Source organism: Rosa rugosa, chromosome 2 (genome assembly GCF_958449725.1).
Source record: "Rosa rugosa chromosome 2, drRosRugo1.1, whole genome shotgun sequence".
NCBI lineage: Eukaryota > Viridiplantae > Streptophyta > Magnoliopsida > Rosales > Rosaceae > Rosa > Rosa rugosa.
Window position 1 is genome coordinate 5317398 of NC_084821.1, and position 18241 is coordinate 5335638.

An 18241-nucleotide genomic window follows, 5' to 3' on the forward strand; every position below is an offset into this window, starting at 1 on the left:
GTTTTATTTAATTAAAAAGAGTGTAATAATAGAAATTATTCTATGCACCGACGGTGCAAGTGACCCAACCCTTATAAAATAATCTCAACCCTTGATATTTATTATCAACTTTATTTTTAATAAACAAAAAGTGTATTTAATGTAATCTAACCATTCATTTATGTTGGTGCAAGTGCACGGCGGTGCTCTGAATAATCTCTCGTGTAATAATACTCTAAAACTAGAGTTTTCAACTAAACATCAATTTGACCATGACATGGGATTTATAATCTCAGCGTCCTATGTGCACCCTTATTATTTATGTAATGTTTTTCCAGCAGTTGTTGTCAAAACAATTCTAACCCTAGTCTATATCCTAGCATACTAAGTAGGGTTTATTACAAGAAAACAAGGGAGGCCCAAATATTTACTTTTTGCCTTTTCTTAAGTGCTTCGTTTCGAGGCGACACGAGCACTTTCCCGGCGTTTCCTCCCCAAGATTTTCTGGAAACTCACAATCTTCTGTCCATGGATTCTCGTGAGCCTTTATCCCCAAAATGACCTCGTTTGCTTGTCTATCTTCACGACTAAGTCCCCCAGCCTTCCACAACCCACAACTCCCTCTCTATTGTCTTTAACATTTTTCACAAAATCGAGCATGGATTTCATCATCGATCACTGCCATGTCCAACATTAATCCAAAGAATGGATTGATGGATCCCAATTGGGTTTTCCAATGTTCATCCATATAGCTAGACTCTTCTATATTGCCCTATGCATGTAGATGTAATATTGTAATGCATGCACCTGCTTTGTAAAGTTACAATTTTCTTAAAACATGGGATAAGACCAAATCAATTGGATTCATCTGTTGTAGTATGTTATAATTCACAGCCGTTATTTATGTCTCAAACAAAATTTATCTATGAGTGTGAGACTTCATATTTCCATTATTTGCGGGACATCGGGATATAATCTAGGAAACAAAGTTTGAAGCTCCTCACCAGTGATTTTCAAATCCAACTGAAAGCTTAATCTTAGTTTTGACTCATTTAGGGAAACAATAAATGGTTTGAAAGTTTGAACTACTTTTCAAGCATTTATTTGCCATACACCAGCATGCTTAAACTCAAAGTCTTGAGGTCACTAATTTCCTTACTTTTTTATCTTTTTTTTTTCAATAAAGGGCTGATGCGACTGCCTTCAAATCTTAATTAATGAAACAGTCGAATACATGGGGGGAGACATTGAGCCTAAATCCCTGATTAGACTTTACTTAAACTCAAAGTCTTGAGGTCACTAATTTCCTTACTTTTTTTTTTTTTTTTTTTTCAATAAAGGGCTCGTGCAGCTGCCTTCAAGTCTTAATTAATGAAACAGTCGAATACAAGGGGGGGGGGGGAGACATTGAGCCTAAATCCCTAAACCTGATTATAATAAGCATCTAGAGAATGACTAGAAATAATATCAAGAGTCTCTATCAAAAAAATGTATTCAACCAGGCACCAACTAGCAAAGAGTGCTTTACTAGCTACTCTATTTGTTTTGACATAACGGTGACATAATGGAAAGATAACTCGATATGTAACATGATTACAACGTAACATAATTACCATAACCATAGCTTTCCCACTATGTTACCGCCGGAAGATAAATCCGACGACACTTAGTTTCACCCTGCACTAGGAGCTTACGACCATTTGACGAAGCAAGGAACTCACCGCCTACCCAGAGCAGACAAGGCACACAAGGTGTGCAGCTCGGGACATAGCCCGCTATGTCCTACCCCAACTCAAGATGGACTTATTATCAACATATAGCCACTACTAACTAAAAAATAATAGCAACATAAAGCAATAAAACAAAACCAGGCCAAAAGAGGCCCAAAGACAACTTCCAGGCCCAGTCAACCCAAACTGGGCCTACTAGCAATACTCAGGCCCGATTAGCTAGGCCAGCAAGGTGCATCCCCTTCTCGGCCCAAGTCAACCACTGCACCAGAACCGTCTCCCCACCTCAATACCTGCCGCCCCACCACCAGCGCCACTCCGCTTTTTAGTCCCGGCACACCTTCGTAGACCCAACCACCCAAAACCCATGGATCTGGATCAGTACCTAATTCGAACAACAGAGAATCTCCGTCAAGTCAACGATCCCAAGAAGCAAACCGTCGATCTCGGGACACCCTCCGATCGCCGCAAGACGCCGCTCCAATCCAGCTAAGATCCAAAGTAGGCCTGATCTCAATCCTCAGCCCTAACACAGCTCCAGCTACAATGGCCTCCTTACACCGATAATGATGAAGAAACGCACCCTTCGACTCCAGCCTCCGAGCAATGGCTACGCTCATAAAGCAGGCAACCCGTCCGGCCGCACACAACTTGCATTGGTGCGGCCAAAGGCCGGCACCAGCGCCGCGGCGCAGCCGAACTAGAACGAAAGAAAACACGAGCAAACCTTTTAGGTTTTCAACGCGTGAGACACGTTCCTCTCTTTTTCTTTTTTCCTTACCTTTTTATTGTTAAGAGAAAGCTAGTGTGAATTGACACAAGAAAATGATTCAAATTAATTCGGAGAAATACATCAGATGTATCGGTCCCTAAATTTTAAGGATAATTCTTAGGTTCACTCCAGGGGTGAATGAGTATATTCACCTTTATTACGATTAATACATTTTAACTTTATAATTTTCTAAAACAACCATTCATGTTGCATAACATCATACAAAGATTAGCTCTGTAAAAAATAAATCAAATTGAAGACCTTTTAGTTATTCATTTCTATGAAATACATGGACGGTTCATCATAATAGTAGTAAGTGTTATTAGAACCATCCATTTGTTTGATTCAATTAGATAATTAAACGAATTCTGATTCAATTGATTTTTTACATGAATGATATTTAAAGGCTAATTTAAGATATGAACTGTTGGATGATAAATTTATTAAGTAGAAGTATGCTAATCGACAATAGAGGTGAATATGTTCATTCATTCAAATGGTGAACTTAAAAATTGTTCAAATTTTAATGACGTGATCACAACTCTAGCTTGAATGACATTGCCAAATAAAACTCCATAAAGAGTAGAAGCACATTTTGTACGTCTAAACTTTTGGAAATTTTTTTTCTTAATCTAATCAATGATTATGTGACATTAGCTTCTCAAGCAAACGACGTAAGAAATTTTTAGAAACTTAAAAACAATAAGGTAGCAGATTAAGAACACACTACGTACACACTCTTTTACTCTAAAATATAATTACCAAATGAAAACTTTATTAGTTCAAATATCATAGTGGAATTTAAGAGTTATTATCTCGTATGTACGCGTATAACAAATTACTGGAATGTGTTGGATACACTTATGGCTCTCTCGATTAGAATAAAGGTAAAAGCCAGCCTTTAATAACCAGTCCCTCCTCCCTGCAGATCCCACAACCAGTTTAATATCCACTTGAATCCCAAACCTGGCCTAAGATGCGGCGAGTCTAGAAAGGGAAGTGGTTAAAGATAAATAGGATATATACATCGAATCACGTTCATGCACCTTGCATAACTAACCATTAACGAAATTTGAAAATAAATCTTCAAATTTAAATTTATGGGAAAACCTCTCGTATTTAACTTCAACTACTTTCCTTAGCTTCTTCAGAGAAATAAATATGACATTGAATAAAATCATGCATCCCTTTCAAAAAAAAAAAAAAAAAAAAAAATCATGCATTAAATCATGAAACCAAGGAGGGTAATTTAGTACATTTATTAAAGGGGTCATACTCTGTACAGTGTGGTCAAAGTTCCTTTCTGTTGTTTTTTGTGTTTCTTTGTGCAAAGCATGCAAACGGTATAATTGGCTCTCTAGCCTGGCTCCAACTTTCAAAGCTGAAACCCTAAAACCACAAACACAGGTGACACGTGGCACCCTCATTCCATTCTATTTGGCCGCTGAACTTAAAACGCCGTGAGGAGGCTGATCGAGTTTTCTCCATACCAGACACACACTAGCTATCTCTCCTCTCCACATTTCTCAAGGAGATCAAATCAAATAGAGATCCAGAGAGAGAGAGAGAGAGATAGCGGCCTGTAAAATTCTTGAACCTACAGTCTAGTGCAGTAAGTTTTATGTTCCTTTTTGGATTTTGTTTCAGCTTCCTCAACCTTCCTATTATGAACAACAGGCTAGAGCTAATTAAGGTTGGCTTTCGCAGATTTTGGTTATAGGGTTTTGTCATATTTTGGATTTTCCTTTTTATAAGTTCAAAGAGAGGTTGAAGAAAGCGATAGACGTGGGTTGATGCCCTCCTATTGTGGTGCACTTCAGTCAAATAGCCAAATATTTTTATGTACAAGAATATGGCGGGAACTGTGTCATCAACAATGGCAGGTGATTTTCTTAATTTTTGTTTTTTGTAGACTAATTAACAATTTTGTAACCCTTTCTTCTTCTTTTTGGTAGTATTATTATAATGTCGGAGCAAAGTAAAAGATTCTTACTTTTGGTACCAGGAAATGAGTAGCTAGTCTGAACTCTGAAAACTCTCTGAACAGTTTGATCAGCTGGAAAAAGAAGACCAATTTTCTTCGACAGATTAGAAAATTTAACCCACGGTCTCCAGTCATATTAAAATCTGAATAATCCAAATTTGGAAAAAGGTATAAATTCTTCGCGTCAGATTTGCTACACTCTCTCTCTAGATCTCTCTCCTTGCCGAGTGATGAAAGATATTAGATAATAACATTTGTTAATTATGTCTCTCTATAATGAATGCCTTAGGATGCGGTGTTAAATTCATATTCACGTATCTGTATATAGGATATATGTTTACATGCATGCATACTACCTAATTGGATATGCAATGATCAGGTGCTTCCCTTATACTTCAATTGGAAAGACTAAAATATATTCAGATAACTAACTAATACTTTTTGTTTTTTATGTTTCTTGTTTACAAAAAGGCATATGTTAATGTCTCTCAATTTCCTTTTGCGAAGTTGTTCATGGTGCTACTTTTATCGTTGATACATAAACTTTCTATAATCACATATACTCGTGGATTTTTATTTGGACTTAGCATTAGCATTGCCTTATAAAGTAGGTCGAATTTAGAGGAAACCCTATGGTTGATGTACATAAACATTAATAATTACATATACTCATGGGTTCTTATTTGGACTAAGCATCAGCATTTCCGTATAACGTGGATCGAATTTAGAAGAAACGCTATGATACAATTTTTTATTTGTTAACAAATCATTTTAATAGTGAATGAATAGAAGTATTTGCTAACTAGGTAGCTAGCTCTTATATGTATCACTTACTAGAACACACCAAGGTCGCTTGGTGATCCATTTAGTGTAGTGTATAGATGATGCTCATGTCTCAAAATTCGCATTCGAGAGTTGTTATAACAACTACTAGATGTTGATGTACATCAAATTTCTCTATGAAACCACTTATGAGTGTGGATAGCATTCGTTGTCAAGTTATAATTCAGGTAATCTCATAGCATAGGTTTTGCTTGTTCGCCCAGTGTAATATATGTATATTCCCTCTGAATTTGCTTTTGAGAATTAATCATGCTCAAATATTAGTTGTTGATAAACATTCTATGAAAAACACCACTGCGTGGATGATTTATTCATTTATCGGACTTGGCATTTACTCTCAAGCTAGAATCTCGGTATCTCACAACAAAACCTAGTAGTACCGTTTTGTCTGTCTTTTTAGTTTTGGTAAGGAATCATAACTCACAATAGATATGCTAGCTCTCAGATATGTATCTATCACTTACTAGAATGTTTTGGTCAGGTGTGATTGACAGACAGAACTAATGTGCAGTGCAGTGTACGTAGTGTTACTCTACAAAAGATCATAGTGGAATTGATAATTTTGTGGTTAATTATATTCAAATCAGAAATATCTTGAACATTTTTTTAGCCTGGGAGCCTAACTGGATGGCACAATACAAGCTTCTAACTCTGAACACAGGCCAGACATGAGCAGATCAAACATTATTTTATCTAATTAAATAATGTAATCTGTTTCCACCTTTTGACGGGTACGCAAACCAATCTGGTGGTCAACAGAATTCTTTGGGGAAACCCTAAACTAAATCCTTCAATCTTTCTTAATTTCCCTATTGAATTTACCAATTATTTTATCTTCAATTAATCTGGCACTGGCAGTGTTATAATCTAGTGTTAAATATATGTATTTTGAACAGACGAGTAATCCTCACTCTTTCTTGCCCAATCTCCAGTCCTTTTAATATTTAATATGTCGGATTTTTTCACTTGAATATTGCATGTCCGTACACTCACATCTTTAACACATGCAGAGACTCGGGGATCCACAATTTTATCGGGGGTTTTTTCTTTTTGGTGATAGCTAGTGATTTGTGAGTAACCATTTTTTGGGAGGGAGAGAGAGATCTTCTCTGATTTAATGGGTTTGATCGTCTGCTCTTCATCAATATCTGATCAAATCTCAGTTCCTAGCTACTTGTAGATATATAGATATATATATGAGAGAGAGAGAGAGAGAGAGAGAGAGAGAGAGAGAGGTCGGTTGGCATAGTTTAACTTTACGTGAAGTGTCGATTTTGAGAGTGGGAGATGATTTGCAGAGTGTGGGAATGCTGGGCTTTCGGGAGTCATTTGCTGCACTTAACGAGGTAGAGAGAGTTCCAATAAACCCTAGTGGGTAGAGAGAGAAAAGAGTCTTAGAGAGCGAGGGTTGGGTAGCTTGGACTTTTCCCAGTTGGAATTGTGGGTTTGTCTCAATCTATGCAAAGACTGAGAGCAACTCATCTTGTAGTTTAGTATGACACTCGTGTCCTTATAATTTTCTTTGTTTTTATATATTTGTTGTGGTATTACTTGCTTCAGAAGTGTTGGAATGTGGTGGAGGGTCAGAGTCGGACCATCCTAAAATGTTAAATGACCTCTGCAAAAGGGGTGACGAACGACAGCTAGCTCATTAATTTATTTGTTTGCTGCCTATGTTTGACACACATGTATATAGGGTTGGACTAAAGACTTACTACTAGCTAAGCTAGCTACTGCTTTTATACTAAACCCTATTACTACTCAGATTTATATACAAGTACCCTCTATCTTTCTCTAGATTTTCTCTTTCCAGCTGCCTCTCCTCCTCTTCTTCTTCCCCTCTTTTTCTCTCATACATGTTCCCAAACTCAACATTCTCTTATCAGCAGAAATGAAATTCTAGAGAGAATAGAGATAGAGTTGGCTCTCACTGCTTCAAACCCTAGATAGCTACTCACCTGGGTAAGAACATATATATAACTGTTACTCCTCTTCCCTTGTGAGATGTGCTTTTGTTTTGTCCATGAGCACTAATTTCTAGTTTCTATATATGAGCAGGAGGCTTTTGATTCTTTGGAGAAGAGTATAGCATTCAAGAGATAAAAATCAAAGAAAATGGGCTCCATGAATTCAAACAACTGGCTCTCATTTCCTCTTTCTCCTGCTAATTCTTCTTTACCATCACAACTTCACCCATCTCACTCTCATCAATTCTCGCTAGGGTTAGTCAGTGACAGTATGGATAATCCTTTCCAAAACCACGGTAAGTACTTATTCATTTTCTTTTTTGATTTTCATCTCTTTTCTTTTATCTGATCTTGTATTTACAACTGCTGTAAACAACTCTATCTCTTTCATTAAATTGGTCACCAGGTTACTGAAAGAGTAATTATATACATACAACAGTTGTATGCAATAATTTTTTGGTCTCTATCTTGGTCGGTGACTCATGATTCGCATTCACTTTGTTAATTTACAGAGTGGAATATGATTAATACCCAAGGGAGCAGCGACGTTCCGAAGGTAGCTGATTTTCTCGGTGTGGGCAAATCTGACAACCAGTCAGATCTTGTGGCCTACAATGAGATTAATGCTAATGAGTCCGTCACCGATTACATTTTTCCGAACATCAATAATGCTATAGTCCCAGTGCAAAACGCTGTAGTTGGTACATCCAGCAACTACGATTTCCAGGAAAACTCCAATAGCCTGCAATCTTTGACTCTTTCCATGGGCAGTGGCAAAGGTTCTTCGACATGTGAAACCAGTGCCGATAATACTAGTACTACTACTGTTGAAGCTCCCCCAAGAAGGGCTCTGGACACATTTGGACAAAGGACCTCTATTTATCGTGGTGTAACAAGGTGAGCTAGTGTTTACACGTACTAGCTAGCTAGTTTCACTTTGCTTTGAACTTTTGACTGGTTAATTTCATATTTAGTGTGCAAGTGTAATCTTTAATTTTCATATATTGAGAATCCGGATCTTCTACTTATGTTTCTGGCGCTGTTTCAAATATTGCAGGCATAGATGGACCGGAAGATATGAAGCTCATCTATGGGATAATAGTTGTAGAAGGGAGGGCCAATCAAGGAAGGGCCGGCAAGGTACGCCTCTTCTACTGGCTAGGATTTCTTGTTTATACCTACTTTCTTCCCGTTATAATTAATACCATCGGAATGTCACTGACTATTAATTTTTTTTTCACCATCATTGGAATGCCATGATCTTCATTCCATACCTGGACTCTTGCAGTCTACTTGGGTGAGTACCAATCTCTAGCTAGCCAGTTACATTTTTCTTTTTCATGCTAAAAATAGTTTAGTACCTATGAATGTTTTTTTGGTTCTAAAGCAATTCTTCTTCCCCTTATTGGTATTTTCAATCTTTTGTTTTGTAAAGGTGGGTATGACAAGGAAGAGAAAGCTGCAAGGGCATATGACTTGGCTGCACTAAAGTACTGGGGAACCTCCACCACTACGAATTTTCCAGTAGGTTCATATATGTTGCAAAACCAATAAACAAATGCAAATGTGAACAAAAAGAACAAATAGATCGAAAATCATGGATTTTGATTTAGTCTTGTACTTGTTGCAGATTAGTAATTACGAGAAGGAGGTGGAGGAGATGAAGAACTGTACAAGACAGGAATTTGTGGCCTCCATTAGAAGGTATGTAAGAGATAGGATAGTTCCCATCAAGTAAACGTTATTGGCAGTTAACAATGTTTTTAACTCTTCTTTTTACTACGTGTCAATTTTCCAGGAAAAGTAGTGGCTTTTCAAGAGGAGCATCCATGTATCGTGGAGTTACAAGGTGTCCTAAATTAGGCTTGTTTTGTCTGCTTGTCTGTCTATTTCATTTTTATTTCTGTCTCAGTGTAAAGATCAAAATCTTTGTTCTCCAGGCATCACCAGCACGGCCGATGGCAGGCAAGGATAGGCAGAGTTGCCGGAAACAAAGACCTTTACCTGGGAACTTTCAGTAAGTAGTGATTAAACATTGATTACTTAAAATGCACCATATAATGCAATGCATGCACAATGATCCTATATATCCACTTAATGTATCACATAAAATTTAGTCAATGACAGCCTGTACAGCAAAAACAAGATTACCATACTTTTTTTTTGAAAAAAGATTACCATACTTTAATCCAAAAGGAAAAATGAGATTATTATGACACATAATTAGTAAACAAATTCGATGACTAGCATTCTAGCAATATTAATGTCTCAGATATTTGTTTTGAGGAAAAACTACTTCATGGGAGTATAATAAGTTGGATATGGTACTGTAGTACATTTAGCATCATTCATATATTATGTATATTTAATAGGTACTGAGGAAGAGGCAGCTGAAGCTTATGACATAGCAGCGATAAAGTTCCGAGGCCTGAACGCCGTCACCAACTTTGACATGAGTCGATACGACGTGAAGAGCATTCTTGAGAGCAACACTCTCCCCATCGGGGGCGGCGCTGCAAAGCGGCTGAAAGAGGCTCAAGCTTTGGAAACATCTAGAAAACGTGAAGAAATGATAGCTCTGGGCTCCACCTTCCAATATGCAGCCGGGAGCAGCTCATCAGCGAGCTCAGCTGCTCGTAATTTACAGGCATACTCTTTGATGCAGCAGCAACCACAGTCAGCATATGATCAGACTCTACTTTCTCTACAAAACCATGACATATCTCAGTACACCCACCATGACCCCTCTGCTTACCAAAACTACATCCAAACCCAGCTTCAGTTGCAACAGCAATCTAGTAATTCTTATAACATTCACCAGCAAAGCCAAAGCCCTCATCAGTATTACAACACCTACTTGCAGAGTACTCATCCTGCTTTGCTTCAAGGCCTGATGGACATGGGCACTGCATCTACCACTGTCATGGATAACAGTGCTGGAGGGTATTTAGGGCATAATGGACTCGGGATGGCTTCGAATTCAACGACCACAAATGGGGTCGGATCGGCAGAAGAACTTGCCCTTGTTAAGGTTGATTACGACATGCCGTCTGGAGGGTATGGCAGCTGGTCCGGCGGCTCCGTTCAGGGATCAAATCCCGGTGTTTTCACAATGTGGAATGACTGAAGACTGACATAGAGAGATTGCTCGGGCGATTTAGTAATTTGGTGATGGGGGACTCGTGGAGTATCAAGTATGGTTTAGGAGCAATTTACTATCCCTTTTTTTCAATTTTTTCTTTTTTTCTTTTTATGCTTTCTAAGTAACATGAGCTAATCACTTTAGAAGCCTACTCTATGGAGCCAGAATCCCTTTAATTTTGCTACAATTAATATTCTGTTGTTCTTTTGTTGATCTTAATTTTCGGTGAAAAACTGACCATAAATCCAGTTGTGGGTGAAAGTGGCACCCCAAATTTTGTGTGCAGAAGACCCAATTGCACAGCGGCTAATGTAATTCGTCTTATTTTACCGTATGAACTAATTATTACTCTTCTAGCAAATTGACAGTGCCAGTATCGTTTATATATTTTTTTTAATCAAAGAAAGAACTTTTATAGATGAACTCAATTGAGTTGAGCACAGTCGTGCTGCAATACATCGATGATACAAGAGGGATCGAGCATGATCAACCCAAACCGCTCCCATAGATGCCTCAATTGACACTTTGACAGTGCCAGTATCGATCGTTTATATTTGTACCAATATTTGTATTGTTTATATCAATGCATTAAAGAAAGAAAGGTTCAGTTAAATATTATCAGTACTTAATACTTAATTAGTTAATCCCATATTTGGGAGTACAGATTTCTTGATCTAAAACTAAGCAAACTCTTATGCATCTTTTAAGTCATACTCATCTTTCAGGAAAACGAGGTCTTTAAAATCACACAGTGCCATGAAGTATAATAAAGTTCAATTAAATAATACAATTTTTTTATTTATTTTTTGGAAAATTAAATAACACAACTTAATTCGGTCAAATAATCGTGTAAAATCAGGTTGCAAAATTAATTCTTAGCTTCTAAACCAGAAATTCATTAAAAAAAAAAAAAAAGTGTCCCTCACGATCTCACTCAACCCACTCCACCCATCTTATATAACATCCACGGTTAGAAACTAACATGTCACAGTTCACAAATTATATCAATTTTTATGCAGTGCTATATACTATTAACGTCTTCTAATGCCAACAAGTTGTATCGTATACCTCTTACAGGGGTTATTCTAAAGAGAATGAGCTGATGAAAAGATGTTTGTACACCTTGTTTCGTGTCTTGCTCGATCATTTTGACTACGAAATTGTCGATTTTCATTACTCTAATTGTGCCGCTCTTGCTGCAGAACGTACATGTTGTGATATGCATTCACAAGAAGGTTCCTCGCAACCCTTCATAGATATGAAGTGTTGAGACTTGTGAGGTTATCTCTCGATTCGAAAGAGAGATAGGTCTTTTTTAGGGTGGTCCTTGAAATGATAAAAACTTAGTGATATATTGTGATGCGGGAACTCGATCAGCTTTCAGTTCAAATTAGTGACATTCCACTCATCTTGATGTACACTTCAGCTGTTGAAGTGGTGGGTAGCCGCTTGCATAAATCAAGCCAAAGATAAGCCATGGAGCATGTGAGGCACAAGTTCACGTACATCATGCACGACATCTCTTCCATGATCTGGTCTTTACGTTGTTTCTCTGTTGTCAACAATTGATGTTGCGCTCCATTTCAAGTATGAATGCAGTTTTGGGTACGCTATAAGGACCATGCGGGTAACAATCCGTCCATTTATTCGGCACATGACCAGTATATCATCAATTTAGTTGTTTTTTTGTCTTCAAAGAAAAACTTATTTTGATCTTTGTGGTGATAAAACTAAAAAAAATCTATGATGATTTCAAATGCTATAGTAGATTTGGGCCTCAAGCAACACTCTGAACAGGTTCCATACTTCCATTGGATAAGAAGGCCTTATTGACTTGTCTAATGACTTAAAAATCCCTATCAGATGCCAGATGTCACAGTACTAGGATTGTACCCAATACAATCACCTCTTCCCCAAGAAATATATAAGAGCGGTCAATTTTGGTACAGTCCAAAAAACCATTGAAGCACAAGAAAAGCGCTCTATTTGCTCCATAAACTCACTGCCCTCTTTCTCTCCGTCTCCCCAGATCTGTAGGCTTTCATTAATTCTCTATTGAGGTAAAGCTCTGATACCTTTCAATCCATGTTTTTAGCTCCTTTTTCCATCTGGGTTCTCTTTACCTTTGCTTTTTTTTTTTTTTTTATCTCTGTGATTTTGATTGAATTGATTTGGATGCAAGATTGTAACTTTTTCTAGAATTGGTGGGCTTTTTTCTTTGTTTCTGGGTTTGCAAGTATATCTGTAATTGAAAGATTGATTGGGTTTGGAGTAGTGTGAGCTTATGAGACTGAATTGTTGTTTAGATAAAGAAGAAGCCTGTAGGGTTTCAAATGTGATTGAGCTGAATGTTGTTTCATCTGAGATTAGGATTTTCTAGGACCCATTTTGGGTTTTGAAGTTTGCATATTTCACTGTTGATTAAGAGTTTGTTAGGATAAATGGCTAGATATGGTTTCTGCTGTGAAGAAGTGTTTCACATATCGAAAAACCTGTTAAATCAATCGCCATTTAACAGCTGAAGATGTGCTTAATATATGGAGAATTATGTATTGTAATAGTTGTCTCTAAATCTAAATTAGTAGCTGTAAAACTAGTTTAAGGTCAAGAGGAGAAGAGCAATGCAGAAAATCTTCTTGCCGTTCTTACGTTTTTATAGTTGGCTGCATTGGTCAGCATCTGTGCTAATAATGTAACATCACTCTATTACCTTAAGCGAGAAGACAGGAGCTCCTATGGAAATCAAAGCTCCTCTTATCATCTCGTGTCCCTCTAGATGTCGAAGCTCCTCTTATTCTCGTTTTACGGTTTCTACTATTGTCTGGATTACTAATTTTAATAGTGTATCCAGCACTGAAACACTAAATAGAACTTTTTGGTGATCTGAATCCTATCTATGATCTTTTTGATATCTACAGAAGTTTCCTGAAGTCAGATTGTTGTTCTTCTGTCACCGAATATGATTGAGCGAACTACCAATTGGTACTGTTCTTATTTTAGTTGCTGTTTGCCATTTTAATTTACACTTTGTACACAGATTATGACCTGTTTGGTGTATATGTAAAATTTAAGATTCCTGTATTGTAGATCCCAAATGGTGTAACATTTGACATTTGGACATATACAGAAGTCTTCTGAAGTCATATTATTGTATTAATGACTGAACATGAACTACCTATTAGTTGCAGTTATTTTAGTTGGTAGCTACTATTTATTGGGTATTCCATACACTTACTATGAACCAATTTGGTGAATAAGTGGAACAGTGAAAAAAACAACCCCCACCCCACAGATAATATATAAGGAAACTGGATCACTACATGATCGTCACAGAGTTCCTACCTACTTTCAATCGGTGGTGTATAATGGATGCTTGGCGTGTTATTTAGATATCCATATGAAATGATAGATTCTCTGTTTTGGTTGAGTTTAGAGTAGCGATGTTGGGTATTAGTTCTCCTCCTAAGCTGTTCTGGATTTGTGAACAGTCAAACTCACTGCAGTCTTGTGCGCAATATGATAAGCTGACTTGTGGCTATTAGTTATGTTAACATACTTTTCTGTTTTCCTTTCAAGAAGTTTGAAAAGTATAGGAATTGGTTACCTTATGCTTCGGGTTTGTCGTGTTTCTTTCCTGACTGAACCTTTTTAACTGTGTTATTATGCCCAAGAAATTCATCTTTCTCTGTGAACTGATGTAAAATTCTCTTGTCAGCTACAGTAACAAACAAAGTGATGGTGAAAGCATATGCCCAGGAGTACACATACAAGCACCCATGGGAGCGGGTGACTTCTGCATCTTGGAAAAAATTTGCTGACCCTGAAAATAAACGCACATTGTCTCATATCCTTGAAGTCGACACTCTCAACCACAAGCTGGATCCTAGTTCTGGAAAGCTTTACACCACGCGTGCTATCACCGTCAATGCCCCAGGACCATGGTTTATTCGCAGAATTATTCGACAGGATGTCTGTCATTGTGTTGAATCAACAGTTGTGGATGCAAAAGCACGATCAATGCAACTCAGCACCCACAATATCAGTCTTGAAAAGTTCATTGAGGTGGAGGAGAAGATCAGATATGATCCTCACCCAGACAATCCTAAAGGGTGGACAATCTGCCGACAAGAGACTAGTATTCGGATCAAGCCATTATCAGCATTGGCATCAATGGCAGAAAAGGTTGAGCAGAAGTGTGCTGAGAAGTTTGTGCAGAACAGTGCCAAGGGTAGGGAGGTTATGGAGAGAATATGCAAGTATCTTGAAGCAGAATCGAGGGGGATATCTGCCTGATCAGACTGGACTTTTGTAGTACTAGATTGTAGGAGTTGTGAGTTGTTTCAAAGTAGAAACAATAAATGAAGTTCATTATGTAGTAGAACCGTGGACGATTATTAACCTTGAATCACTTGGTTGAAGTTTGATACAACAAAATGTAGCTTTCCACTGCCTTTATTTTTTATTTTGCTTTTGGTCGGTTAAATTGGATTGACTGGGTTTGCAATTTTGGCCATTTCTCTGCCAGACAAAACACAAACAAAAGAAAAACTGCAAAAACTAACTAGAATTCTGGTTTGTTTTTCGCTCAACTTATGAGAACAACGATTGTAATGTTTAGAATCACTAACAATGGTCGACTTCTTGTACGTTCTGAGAATAGAAGGGCAATTACATTCCAAGCTCTCCCAGATAGCCAGTATTCTCCGCATGCATAGAGGAAGAAACTTATGAGGCAGGCTTCGCAAAAACCAGCTAGAACATTCCCTCATCATCTCGCAACTCACCACTTGAGGGAGAATCAAATGCCCTGGCAAAGCATCAAGTTTCAAAACACTGGGGATCGGTATTGACCACTTGGGTCTACGAGGCTTAGCAATCCATAGACACCAATTTCTGATTCTTGTTCTTTCAAAGAGACCACAAAAGATCATATCCCGTGGCAGACACTGGCAGTCTGGCATCATAGTAATGAAATAAACCATGCTTCAATTTCAATGGTTCCAGAACAAACCGACTGAACCTTTTATTTTTGTTGAAATCAAAGTTTAAATAACTCCAAATAGAACTACAATCGTACTGAGAGCTCCTAAGAATATAGAATATGATGAAAACAGATAATATACAATACCAGCCATTGTTGTCCACATCTCGGAATTGCAACCGAAAAGTAATACAAGAAAGAAAGAAATGCCATATTAACATCACAGACATACATTATGACCCATTAACCATGACCACCAAACCAACACAGACTACAACTTGAAACACTGGAGCAACATATTAAGTTCTCCCAATCATAACAAATACAGAGTTCTTCAAAGTCCTAACTGCCATGCCTCCCAATAGATATAACATAATAAGAGCACATGATAAGGTATCGCAGCAGACTGCGAAGCCATCTCCTGGATGAAAACAAGCATCAATTTCAGAATGAAACTTCTCCACTAGATCAATTTTATATTTTATCAAGCTTCTCAGCTTTGACAACAGGATTGGCTTTAGCAATGGCATCGCGACCAGCAGTACGATAATCATAGGGACAGTCATGTTTGTCTGAATAACGATGTACTGCACAGAAAAGGTCACCACAGCGACAATTGAATCCTGTTAAACCCACCCGCTTGTTGCAGGTAGTGCAGCGCTTTGGGCCCTCTGGCTTCGGCTCACCATTTTGCCCAGACCCAAAAGTAAATGATTCTGGGCCAGGCTTTGCCACAGCAGTCTCCGATGACCCAAAAGCAAAGGGGGAAGGAGAGTCGTACTCTGACCTAAATGTAATGGTCGAGTTCATAGAGATAGTTTTTGGGTCCACTGGATTAGCAGCAACAGGTTCCTTCCCGTGGCTGCTTGAGGTTCCGTTGACAATACTTCCTATTGATGATGCAGCAAGCTTAGCCTGCTCCTGTTTCATCATCAAGTCCTTATGGCACTTGGAACACATATTCATAGTAGCTGCGCTTCCAAAGAACCCACAATTGTTTACACACAATATAGGACCTTCAGGGGCAGCTTGACATCCAGTGTCCTCGTGGTCCATTTTTTCAACTCTCCTGTAAATAAAAGGTAATAGTTGTTAAATTTCTTATAAATCCTCCAAAAACCAAAGAAAAGTAGCGCCATATATCTAATTATGCCCAGCAACTTACCACCCAGATAAAGAAGTAGCTAAGTTCTTATATGCTGACATTCCAAGGGGTTCACATATTCAACCATGGTTAGTTCCAGTAACGCATAAGGACATATGCACATGCTCTTCTTTACACAAAATATCATAACATAGACCACCGCCAACAATGTTCAAAGGTGTTCAAATATGCAGAGAATACAGTAATCCAATAAGCTATAGAAAAAAAAAAAATTGCTATCTGTAAGTCGTCATGATAACATTCAAAGGTGTTCAAGTACTTAAATATGGATAATTACAGTAATCCATCCCGACATGTACACATCCAATATGCTATGTAAACAGAACAATGCTATTTGTAAACTAAGGGTGCTATAGAGGACCTTCAAACTAAAGGGTGTCGACTGTTATACTTAAGCTACATAAACACCTACCAACTAACAACAATCAAATACAAGAACACTCGGAAAACTTCATTGTAAAATCTGTTATCAGTGCCCAAATTCGAATACAGAACCTGAAATTTCTAGCCAAATTGAGATTAATACAATTTCACAGACTACTGTATACTGACATTGACTTTCAAACGTTAACGAAAAGCGAAAAAAGACAAACAGCTCATCCATATTAAACCCCCAAAATTATGAATTTCCACACCCAAGAACCCTCAACCAGCTCCAATTAACAAAAACGCAAACTTTAATCAGCTATAAAAGTAAAACCAGATGAACATAAACCTCACCCTGTAAATCAAGATTCTTGAAATGAAACCTCCGAAACCGATCCCCCGAGCTCAGAATCGCATCGGACAAGAGGGCCCCCTGTTCACCAAAAGCAACCAATCAGCCCAAAACAGAAACCAAATATTCAGTAATCGAGCAATTAAGAACAGACCCAACAAAATCCGAAACCAAAAGACGCGAAATTTGAACAAATCAAAAAAAAAAAAAAAAAAAAATTGGGGGAAAAAAATTGAAAAACCCTAACCCTAGCAGCAGATTTTTTGAGATCGTCGAGAGGAGAGAGAAGAGGAGAGACGTGCTTCTCTGTTTTTCTATCTGCGCGACGCTCCTCTCTTGGAAATTTAATAAGGACCATTTCCCAATTGGGGTTGACGTGGCGGTTGGGGATTGGCTGTTAGTCTTACCGCCAATTTCCTGTTTTGTCCCTTCTTTGAGGTGTTAATAACGGTTTTACGAAGTTTTTGGGGAGAGGGCTTTGGTGAAGGTTGGTGTGGTGGTGGGCTAATCACAATGCTAATCTAGAGATTAGTCTTTGGTTAACTAACTACTTAACGGCACGAATCTAAACACTTGGAAGATTTTCTACGAAGAGTGAAAAGAGGTGAAGGTACCTTGGAAATTATGACTGTTGTTTATAAGATAAAATTTGTAGGATCCTGCAAGATAAAAAACTTTTTCATTTTTGGCATGATATGAAAACGAATCTATATCTTGAGTAAGCATTGGCATGACTCACCCTGGATTTCACTTTGAAATCTAAACTGACCTTGCTGGATCCACTTTAGGTGAAATCCAACTGAAAATTTGGCAGAACTTTTTCTAAATGTGAACTACCTAAACCTACATAACAAACTCCACAGTTCTAGTAACACAATTCATCCTTAAATCTGTTTGAGCCTACCTGCTCCCAATAATAATAACCCAACTCCAACTAATATACTTAAGGGTCACAACCTT

The 18241-nt window shown here is 37.9% G+C and overlaps 2 protein-coding genes across 7 annotated transcripts; one reads left to right on the forward strand and one right to left on the reverse strand.

The window, feature by feature from the left end:
- The first annotated feature begins 7133 nt into the window (after positions 1-7133).
- On the forward strand, positions 7134-15816 carry LOC133729025 (AP2-like ethylene-responsive transcription factor PLT2). 5 transcript variants are annotated; one of them, XM_062156496.1, is made up of 10 exons: positions 7134-7270; positions 7367-7571; positions 7788-8172; positions 8333-8415; positions 8564-8572; positions 8711-8799; positions 8906-8979; positions 9074-9124; positions 9216-9292; positions 9648-10711. In XM_062156496.1, the coding sequence occupies exons 2-10, from the start codon at positions 7424-7426 to the stop codon at positions 10400-10402; spliced, it is 1671 nt and encodes a 556-aa protein (XP_062012480.1). In that variant the 5' UTR covers positions 7134-7270; positions 7367-7423; the 3' UTR covers positions 10403-10711. The 5 variants fall into 5 exon arrangements, with proteins under 5 accessions (XP_062012480.1, XP_062012481.1, XP_062012483.1 ...); XM_062156499.1 differs by lacking the exons at positions 7134-7270; positions 7367-7571; positions 7788-8172; ... (5 more) ...; positions 9216-9292; positions 9648-10711 and adding exons at positions 12334-12477; positions 13336-13399; positions 14139-15816; XM_062156498.1 differs by lacking the exons at positions 7134-7270; positions 7367-7571; positions 7788-8172; ... (5 more) ...; positions 9216-9292; positions 9648-10711 and adding exons at positions 12335-12477; positions 13336-13399; positions 14133-15816.
- LOC133729026 (zinc finger A20 and AN1 domain-containing stress-associated protein 8) lies at positions 15520-17611 on the reverse strand. Of its 2 annotated transcripts, XM_062156501.1 has the most exons (4): positions 17529-17611; positions 17284-17362; positions 16564-16597; positions 15520-16467 (listed from the first exon to the last, which is right to left on the reverse strand). In XM_062156501.1, the coding sequence occupies exon 4, from the start codon at positions 16452-16454 to the stop codon at positions 15873-15875; it is 582 nt and encodes a 193-aa protein (XP_062012485.1). In that variant the 5' UTR covers positions 16455-16467; positions 16564-16597; positions 17284-17362; positions 17529-17611; the 3' UTR covers positions 15520-15872. The 2 variants fall into 2 exon arrangements, with proteins under 2 accessions (XP_062012485.1, XP_062012486.1); XM_062156502.1 differs by lacking the exon at positions 16564-16597 and having other exon boundaries at positions 17529-17590.
- Between the last annotated feature and the right edge of the window lie 630 nt (positions 17612-18241).